Source organism: Vitis riparia, chromosome 16, assembly GCF_004353265.1.
Source record: "Vitis riparia cultivar Riparia Gloire de Montpellier isolate 1030 chromosome 16, EGFV_Vit.rip_1.0, whole genome shotgun sequence".
Lineage (NCBI taxonomy): Eukaryota > Viridiplantae > Streptophyta > Magnoliopsida > Vitales > Vitaceae > Vitis > Vitis riparia.
In genome coordinates, this window is record NC_048446.1 from 22,422,263 (window position 1) to 22,431,889 (window position 9,627).

Consider the following 9,627-nt stretch of genomic DNA (forward strand, 5'->3'; position numbering starts at 1 on the left):
TTGTTATCAAGTTTCAGGTTTGTTAGTAGTGGAGCACTTTCTTAGGACTTAGTGGGTAGTGTATGCATGATCCTATTTTCATGCTGCAACAGTCCCTATTTTCTTGGTCTTACCCTTCTGTGTATGAGCCTATTTAAAGGCTGTTTGGTTTATCAATAAAGTGTGTGCAGATTAGTAAATAGTCTCTGCTTCCAGTTATTATTGTTGTCTTTCTCTTTTTCAATTTGTAACAGCAGTGACTGATACAATACTTTCATCTGTTGAGTATAATTTTGCAAGACCGAAATCTGAAACTTTTGGTGTGAAGTCTTCATCGAGAAGAATGTTGTGTGGCTTGATATCAAAATGAAGAATTTGCATATCACACCCTTGATGTAAGTATTCGATCCCACGTCCTACTCCAAGTGCAATCTTGTATAATCTTTCCCAACTCAAAGGAATGTTGTTGCTTTGATCAAGAAAAACAAACTTATCAAGAGATCCATTGGGCATGTAGTCATATATAAGGGCCCATTTTGATCTCTGTATGCAAAATCCAACAAGTCTCACCACATTAACATGATGAATTCTTCCAATTGTAGCAACTTCATTGATAAAATCTTGCCCATTAGCCTTTGACATAACCAACATTTTTACAGCTACAATGCGGCCACTTCGGAGTTTTCCTTTGTACACAGAGCCAAAACCTCCTTGACCCAATTTATGCTTAAAATTATAAGTCATCTTCTTTATGTCTGAATATGTGTATTTGATTGGTCGAAGATTTTGGTAGTTATGTAGGAATTCTTCAATATCATCATCTAATGATAAGTGTCTCCGTCGAAACTTGTAAATTAAATAGGCAAAGAGGCACAAAATACCAATCACAGCTCGTCCGATGATGATCATGACTACATATAAATCACATGTTAAAGATATGAAAAACGTCAGAGGAAGATTTATAATCATCTAACCACATTCAATCATCAAATGCAACAAATGAAAAGGTCATTTCACCTATATCTTAGGTTTTGGATTTCCACTCAAACATAGTTATGTGACTCTTTTTCTTTTGGGTGACAGCATGATATACATAAAGGATGGAATAATCAATTGAGAAAATTTGTTTTGTTGTACAAAATTAAGGAATGAAATTAGATGCCAAATTCCAACTCTATTCTTCAATTTCCTTGTACTCTAACAAATCTGGGAATAATTTGAAATAATAATAATTTTATTTGAAAGAAAAATTCTGAATTTCACAAATTGGAATTTCAATTTATGATTCATTTTGTACAACCAAATGCATTGCAAAACTTGTTTGTCGGCTCTTATCTATAATGAAAGGATTCCAAAAGTGCCAGGCAAAAAGAGGTATAAGACGTGTGCAATGATATACTTATTAAGATTTGGAAGCCTTACGCATGAGTTGTAATATCAAGGTTGCCCCAACTGTAAATATGAGAGGAACAAAAATTATTAAGTTAAAGAAAAGAAAGAGACACATATGATAGATTTAAAATGAGCAAGAAACAAATATAAAAGAAATATTATTACTACTATTGGTTTTGATTAAAAATTAGGAAGAGATGGATAGGATAGAAGAGAAAGGGTAATATTAATAATAATAATCATTGTTATTATCATCATCATAGTTATTATTAGTTAAGTGGATGAAAAATCCAATCATTTATTATACTATTGATTAATTTAAATATATTTTCTTTATTCAACTATGACCTCAGTCTCAAATGTCTTATAATATTTTTAAAATTTTTAGAAATTTATTATATATATTTAAATTAAAAATAAAATTAAGAACATACCACATATTGACTATTGTGGGATTGAATATGTAATTTAGAATAACAGTTCTTTATTTTATTCATTTATCGTGAACTCCAAAAATAAATTATCATTTCATTTTATCATCAAATTAATAATTTTTTATTATTATTATAAAGAACTTCTCAAAGCTTACCTTGTAAAGTTGTTTTGCCTCCATATAGAAGAAATCCGAAGTCTGCATGTTTAAATTCAGTATATATGGTCAATGGTCAATGGTAAAAGTAGAAGAAGCTTTTGCATTTTGCTCTATGTGACTGCCAACTAGACAATGATATTAAGCAGCCCACAGGTACCATCTTGAAATTAATGGAATGAAAATAAAAAATAAAAAATAAAAAAAATCTCTTTCTTTCTTCTACAACAAATGGAACTAATAAGCCTTACATTGGATAGAACGGTCCACGTGTAATGCATCCCCTGTTAACAGAAAAACAACATAAATTGAATTTAACATGAGAAAGATAATAGAAGTAAAAATGAACATGAAAGATAATAAAAGTAAACTCCCAAAGTCTCACTGATATAGAGAAAGAACCATGTCAGAAAGTTCCGAGCTACAAGATCAAACCAATTAAGCAAATATTATTAGTTATAAAATGTTGAAGGGACTTATGCTTGCAAGCAAAATAAATACATGAATGGATAAAAATAAACATTGCTCATACGTTTGGTGCACTGTACGGTATAATTTCTATAATTCTGCTGGCAGTTTAGCCCTTTCACGTAGCATTCGCTTTTGCAGCGGAAGCTCAAAAATGAAAGATCAAGCCCCAGAAGCAGCACTTCTTGCAAATCTGACATTGAAAGATTGCCGTGCTTCAAGAATTGCCGTCCTGAGGATGGTGCATGAATACTTAATCTCTCCCACCTCCATGTAGAAATCTCCGACTAGTGCATAAACATATGCTTGTGAGGAAGATGAAGTCACATTGCTTCTGTTGCAAGGAGTGATAGGAATATAGTTGCCATCACTTATTGGCTGCTCGCAGTTCATCAAAACCGTTGTATTGGTCACTCCCGGTACCCAATAATAATTTGAATCAAAGCTGTAATATGACAAGGAATAGAGAGGAGTTGAGAAACAGTTGCCCTTTTCGACCCCAGGATCCACTACCCCAGGATCCACTACCCGAATGGTATAGTGATCGTAGTTGATATCAGCAACATAGTATTTCCCAAGGGCGAGGTTGATATCAGCAACATAGTATTTCCCAAGGGTGAGGTTGACCATAGTACGATTGTTTTCGCAGACCAATTCATAGTCAGGATCACCACACCCAGATGGATCACCTTTCAATCGGAAAGGGTCGCTGATGTTTTGAATCTCTCCACAAGAAGAGGGTCTGCAAGTCTGGTTTCCATTAGCAGCACAAATTGCAAGCAAGAAAGTGTGGAAGAGCGCTAACGCCACAAGTTTTGCTTCTCTAAACATCATAACATTTGAGAGAGATACGGAGTTGGAATTCTTCAGTTTTATGTTTAATTTAAGAGAGAGATCAAATTATCCCCCAACAGGCTTGCGGTCCCAATTTTCCTGCAACGTGAAAAGAGTGTGAAATGAGACTTATTGACTGTTATAGTCAACTACTTTGATTTTTCTATGTATGGATAACTTCACATTGAAGAAACGCATACCCACCTCTGTTCATGATCAGGTTCAATCATCAGAGGCTTCTGAATTAGCATAATGAAAATGAAAATCAAGAATCACAATAATTGAAATTAATTTTTTTTTTTTTAAAAAAAGGATCTTACTACTGAATTAGCAACTTTCCTCGACATGGGCCATAATGTATACCAAATTAACCTTGTACAAATAATGAATTATGTACGGTATCATGCTAAGTCACCATTTTTCCAATAATTTAAACTTCTATATGTTTTATATAGTTTTTTATTATTTGTATTTTAAGTTTTATTTCTTCTAATCAAATGCCTACTTTAAGTCAAAATTTGATTTTTAAAAAACATACAAAATAAATTAAGGACGAACGGTCCATTTAGATTTAAATTATAATAAATAAAGTATTATTAAATTTTAGAGTAGGTAATGTGACTTACATAAAAATGTTTATATGTATAAATTAAATGGAATACTTACATTTTGAAAGAGACAAAATAAACATATACATGTGATACAGGGTGAAAGGACATTGTTATAAAGTGAAAATCTATTAGTAAAATGTACCACCGCAGTAATCCTCCTTCCTACAATTCTTCTCTATAAATTTTCAGGCTAATCTCCTCGCGATATTTGTATCTCCCTTTCCACTTTCTTTCCTATCCCAGAGATTTCTGTCCTTGGCAAAAATCACAAATTCCTTCCATAAAAATGGATCGATATCTCTGTTTGTTTTTGTTCTTGTTTCTGACCTTGTTTGTGGAGATGAGAGGGGGCCGAGATGAGTGCATGGCATCAAATAGTTGTGGCGACCAGGGTCCACTCATCCGGTTCCCTTTCCGTCTAAAACACCAGCCACACCACTGTGGATATCCGGGATTTGAGTTATCTTGCTCTGAGAATAATAAGACCATGCTAGACCTGCCAGTTTCGGTAAAGCTCTTGGTGAAGAAAATAGCTTACAAATCCCGGGAAATCATTGTCCAGGACCCGGATAATTGCCTTGCGAGACAGCTTCGAAACCTCAATTTAGCTGCCTCCCCCTTCTACTTCAAATTTGGACTGGACTTCACCTTCTTCATTAATTGTTCCTCATATAAAACTCCAGAACCCGGATCGTGGGCTTATAATTTTGAGCCCATCCCTTGCCTTTCTAACCCCGGTAACCCAGTTTATGCTGTGTATTCCTCCGGATCTGTCCAATATAAGGACCTATCCTCTTGCCGCAGGCTTTACAACGCTTCAGCTCCAGGTAATCGAGATTATGGGGATTATATGTTCAATGGAAGTGCATTTTCTTTGAAGTGGTCGAAATCAATATGTGGAAGCTGCCCAGGAGGAGGAAAAATATGCAGACTGAAGAAGAGTAATAGCACGGAACCAGAAACTGAATGTATTAAAGGTAAAGAGACTCTGCATCTTAATTCCCCATTCATCTTCTTTTCATCTTTCATGCTCACCTCATATCCCCTACTATGATTTAATATACAAATGCTCCATTTTGGAATTAAAAAAAAACCGTTGTAAAGGATATGAGCTGATAAATTCTGCTGATTGAATTTGCGTTTTATTGGGATTTTGAAAATCTGAAAAAAAAAAAAAAAAAAGAAGAAGAAGAAAGGAGAATAATTTGATTACAAGGGATAAAATAATCTCTAAATCTGAAAAAATAATTTAAAATAATTAGTAAAAATAATTTTTTACATTTTAAAACTCCTGTTAGATGAATTTTTGGTTAAAGTAATATATTGTTTTTCTTGCATTTCACCTCAAAACATCGAGCTAAACTAATGGATCCAAACTAAGGCCTTTTCTTTTCTTTCTTTGAATTTTTAGCGCTCAATAAAATTAAGGGAAATTATTGAACAAAGAGTTAAATGTTTATTTGGATTTAGTTTTTTGAAAAATTAAAGAAATAAAAGAAAAATGTTAAAAGTTCTTTTATAATGGATTCTTTCCTACCTACTTACAATTAATATTTTTCTTTATTTTCTTCTTATTTTTCCAAGGACGTGAACCTAAAAATACAAAGTAATACAATTGATATTCATTTTCTAGTTTTAATGGTTATCCACATAGATGACTTTTCCCTTAGACCTAACATGAGAAGTTCGATGTTAATGGTCAATCGAATCACCAAGTGTCACCTTACCTACCAATTGGATCACTGTATATAATGGTATAGAATAAGGATAGAGATTTCTTCACATTCCTTTTACATAGAGTTTCATTTTTATTTTTATTTTTATTTTTGTCAAAAAAATTGGATGAATTTGTGTTTGGGGAGTCATGAAGACAATACGGTATTATGAAACATAAAACTATGATACATAATAGGGATTAGAAGGGTATGTTTTAATTTCCACTACAAGTTAGGATAGAGTTAGTAGCAGAATTGGTATTGCCTCAAAAATGAACCATAGAATACAAGAAAGGGACCCAAAAAGATAAGGTTGAAGCCTAGAATAAAATTAATTAGACTAAAATCATATCACATGAACATGTAATTTAGCATGTTTTTATTAATTCCAAGAGCATAACAAGCTAATTACTTTTTTTTTCTTAATTTTTTATAGGTGTATCGAAGAAAATAATTGTGACAGGTAATATTCTATTTATACATATTTTATTATAGAGATAAAGATTCTTAATTTGGTTATTTTACCTATTTATTTAAATAAAAAGTTTAAGTTTTCTTCTTTTTATTTATGCAGGTGCAATCTTTGGTTTCTTTCTTCTCATGTTAGTAATTGTTGTGGCTTATCGAGTCTATAGCTCAAATAAAGTAGAAAGAGATAATAGAGTAAAGGTTAAAAAGTTTCTAGAAGACTATGAAGCTCTCAAGCCCTCAAGATACTCCTATGTTGATATTAAAAGGATTACGAGTCAATTCAAAGATAAATTAGGGGAAGGAGGATATGGAACAGTGTACAAAGGAAAGCTTTCAGATGAAGTTTTTGTTGCAGTAAAAATCCTTAACAATTCTCAAGGAAATGGGGAAGAGTTCATTAATGAAGTAGCAACAATGGGTACAATCCACCATGTTAATATAGTTCGTTTAGTTGGATTTTGTGCTGATAGATTTAAACGAGCTCTAATTTATGAGTACTTACCAAATGAGTCATTGGAGAAGTTCATATTTTCAAAAGTTGTCAAGAACTATTCACTTAGTTGGAAGAAACTTCAAGAAATTGCTATAGGTATAGCAAAAGGAATTGAGTATCTTCATCAAGGTTGTGATCAAAGAATCCTTCATTTTGATATCAAACCTCATAATATTTTACTTGACCACAACTTTAATCCAAAGATTTCTGACTTTGGTTTAGCCAAATTGTGCTCCAAGGAACAAAGTGTAGTCTCTATGACAATTGTAAGGGGAACAATGGGCTATATCGCTCCAGAAGTGTTATCTAGGAATTTTGGGAATGTGTCTTATAAGTCAGATGTTTATAGTTTTGGAATGTTGTTACTTGAAATGGTTGGAGGAAGGAAAAACATTGATGTTAGTGTAGAGAGTACTAGCCAAGTATATTTCCCAGAATGGATTTATAATCATTTGGATATAGGGGAAGAATTGCATATTCGAATTGAAGAAGAAGGAGATGTTGAGATTGCAAAGAAATTAGCAATTGTGGGACTTTCATGTATTCAGTGGTGTCCAGTGGATCGTCCTTCCATGAAAATTGTGGTTCAAATGTTGGAAGGAGAAGGAGACAAGTTAACCATGCCTCCTAACCCTTTTGCTTCAACAGTTCCAACAAACTTGAGCAAGCCAGGTAGAGTTTTTCAACAAGAGTTGGCAATAATTTCAAAACTAGAGTAAAAATAATTGTCTATATGTTCAACTTATTATGGATGTATAGTTTAATAAAAATTCATATTGTAGTTGTTCAACATCATAGCATCTTTATTTATATTTCTGTTAATTGAACATATGATTGTATAAAATGATTATACCAGTGGCTCAATTGATGTTAGATTCCAGAAGTTCTTATTCCCATGTAATGTATTTCTTGTGTATTAAATTTTAATGAATATGTCCAAGAATATTCTCGCAACCCAATTTATAGTTCAACTACACACAACTCTATAGATCACCTTTCAATCAAGTAAGAGTAACTAATGTTCATCACATTCAAGATAGAAAGTATTGCACGAAATAGTAATAGAATTAGATCTAGGAAACTTGGAAATAAGAGTCCCATCCACTACACCCATATAGAGTTTCTTTTGTTTCTTTTTTCTTCTTTTTTTTTTTCTCTTTTACCTTTACCACTTTTTTATCGGACTGAGAAGTAAGCCTAATTAGTTATGTAATGACTAAATTATACTGAATGGTGAAGGCTCGTTGGAGAACTTTGCATCGAATAAAATGGAGATCGATTTCGATGTGTTTACTCCTTGCATGAAACACTGGATTTGCTGCTAGCTAAGTAGCACTTTGGTTATGACACCATATCAATGGTGAAGATAGGGCAGGTATCCTAACAATAAAGGAGTTAGAGAGTCAGGTGAATGCTTGATCTTGAACTTTATCAATACAAATTACCAATGGACCATATGTACTAGACCACGAAAAATATTAGATTGTGGGAGAAATGAGCCATATGATATGTGACCATGTAGTAATCGTTGAGAAAGGAAAAAAACATGGACTCAATAGATTATGTAATAATAATAATAGACTCAAACTCTCTCAATATATGGTATATATTGTTTAACCTAAACAACAAAAAGCCCAGTGGCTGAGGAGCTTGATGCAAACAAGCTTGTCTTAGCCGAGAGGTCTGAGGGTTCCTCCATGTGTTTAAGATTAACTGCATTTAGGCCAGAACATCAAATCAATGGAACAATCTACTCTGTTTCACTGGGCCAAGCCCAATGGTAGGTCCATAGGTATAGCTTGGATCATGTGCTAGTCAGGCTGGGTTAGGCCTGATACAGACCTAATTTGATCATGGCAGCCCAATAAGATAATTATTTTCCTTGTTTTGTGTTTTTCTAATTTTTTTTGTTTGTAGTAATTAATTATATTATAAGCATAGCAATCATTGTAACTATTTTTGTTATTAAATTTTTTTGTTCCATTATTTCAGAATTTCTAATTTTATTTGATAAATTAATTCTTCTTTATCATCTATTAAATCTTTACTTAAACTTATTTTATTATAAGTTTATTTATTTATTTTTATTCCATTTTCTTCTTACAACTTTCGTGTCCTTATTTATGTTTTCCATAAATATAACAATAATTTAAACAAAAATAATAATTACTTGGAGATATACCAAACAAAACATACACTTCTTCAATGAAAAAAGTGACACAAAATTAAAATATAAATTCTAAAGAATTAAGACTAAATTAAAACAAATTTAGAATTGTAGGATTTTAAAAAAAATTATTTGATAAATTTTAGCTTTTTAAGCTATTAAAGTAAAATGAGGGTTTATCCCTTATTCTTTAATAATATATGAAAAATTATTTATATAATAATGAAAAAAACTTTGGAACGTTTTCTTAGTTCTTTTAAAAAATTTCTAGTTGAAAATTATTAAGGTAGTAATGAAAACTATCAATTATCATTCGTTCTTCTTCTTTACCTTGCTGTAAATTCTCTATCTCCACATCCACTAAGTCAATTCTTTTGAAGGTTTTTCTTTGCATTTGAAGGACTTTAATTCTTTTACAATGAGCAATGTGGAATAGGCTAGATGAGGGAAGAGGTCATGACCTTCTCAACTCAGCTTCATCTTTATGGAAAAGTAGGTAGTGTATTTCTAGAAAGGGAGAAGGAAATTTTTTTTTGCTTTTGTCTTGCTTAACTGACCATAAAGGCCACCAAATTGAAAAATGAAGCACTACGTTTGATGATGCATGTAATGCCATTAGTTTGCAGGAAAAGGATAGCAAGGAATTAAGCTAAATTTATCAAAAATTATATTCAAAGGTTAAATCCCGAATATCATGTCTTTATCTTCGTGTAGGAAAGGAAAAATATGTAAATGAATTTAAAATAACATATAAATATAATTTATTAATTTTAAATTTATTTTTAAATTTTTTTCTCGATTTTCTTTTCATCTTGTTCTCTCAAATTTTCTAAGAACTAAATATTTCTTTAGTTTTAGGAGTTTCTAACTTTAGTTTTTATCCAAAAACCTCATAAGAAATTGAGCAC

The 9,627-nt window shown here is 31.9% G+C and overlaps 3 protein-coding genes across 3 annotated transcripts; 1 reads left to right on the top strand and 2 right to left on the bottom strand.

The window, feature by feature from the left end:
• Positions 1–219: 219 nt before the first annotated feature.
• LOC117933424 (rust resistance kinase Lr10-like) lies at positions 220–1,192 on the bottom strand. Its single transcript, XM_034854781.1, has one exon. It carries the CDS (start codon positions 946–948, stop codon positions 220–222), a length of 729 nt encoding a protein of 242 aa, XP_034710672.1. The 5' UTR covers positions 949–1,192.
• A 1,056-nt stretch (positions 1,193–2,248) lies between these two features.
• On the bottom strand, positions 2,249–3,356 carry LOC117933736. Its single transcript, XM_034855253.1, has 2 exons — positions 2,493–3,356; positions 2,249–2,381 (listed from the first exon to the last, which is right to left on the bottom strand). Exon 1 carries the CDS (start codon positions 3,260–3,262, stop codon positions 2,591–2,593), a length of 672 nt encoding a protein of 223 aa, XP_034711144.1. The 5' UTR covers positions 3,263–3,356; the 3' UTR covers positions 2,249–2,381; positions 2,493–2,590.
• Positions 3,357–4,081: 725 nt separating this feature from the next.
• Positions 4,082–7,276, top strand: LOC117933735 (rust resistance kinase Lr10-like). The gene is made up of 3 exons (XM_034855252.1): positions 4,082–4,850; positions 6,025–6,051; positions 6,163–7,276. The coding sequence occupies exons 1-3, from the start codon at positions 4,160–4,162 to the stop codon at positions 7,269–7,271; spliced, it is 1,827 nt and encodes a 608-aa protein (XP_034711143.1). The 5' UTR covers positions 4,082–4,159; the 3' UTR covers positions 7,272–7,276.
• The last annotated feature ends 2,351 nt before the right edge of the window (positions 7,277–9,627 follow it).

What these genes read in the sequence shown, in the direction of transcription:
- LOC117933736 (XM_034855253.1), bottom strand. Translation starts at nt 3,262, where the DNA reads ATGATGTTTAGAGAAGCAAAACTTGTGGCGTTAGCGCTCTTCCACACT.
- LOC117933424 (XM_034854781.1), bottom strand. Translation starts at nt 948, where the DNA reads ATGATTATAAATCTTCCTCTGACGTTTTTCATATCTTTAACATGTGAT.
- LOC117933735 (XM_034855252.1), top strand. Translation starts at nt 4,160, where the DNA reads ATGGATCGATATCTCTGTTTGTTTTTGTTCTTGTTTCTGACCTTGTTT. An exon ending in AGAAACTGAATGTATTAAAG is followed by an intron (nt 4,851 to 6,024) that starts GTAAAGAGACTC and finishes AATTTTTTATAG; the next exon opens with GTGTATCGAAGAAAATAATT. An exon ending in GAAGAAAATAATTGTGACAG is followed by an intron (nt 6,052 to 6,162) that starts GTAATATTCTAT and finishes TTATTTATGCAG; the next exon opens with GTGCAATCTTTGGTTTCTTT.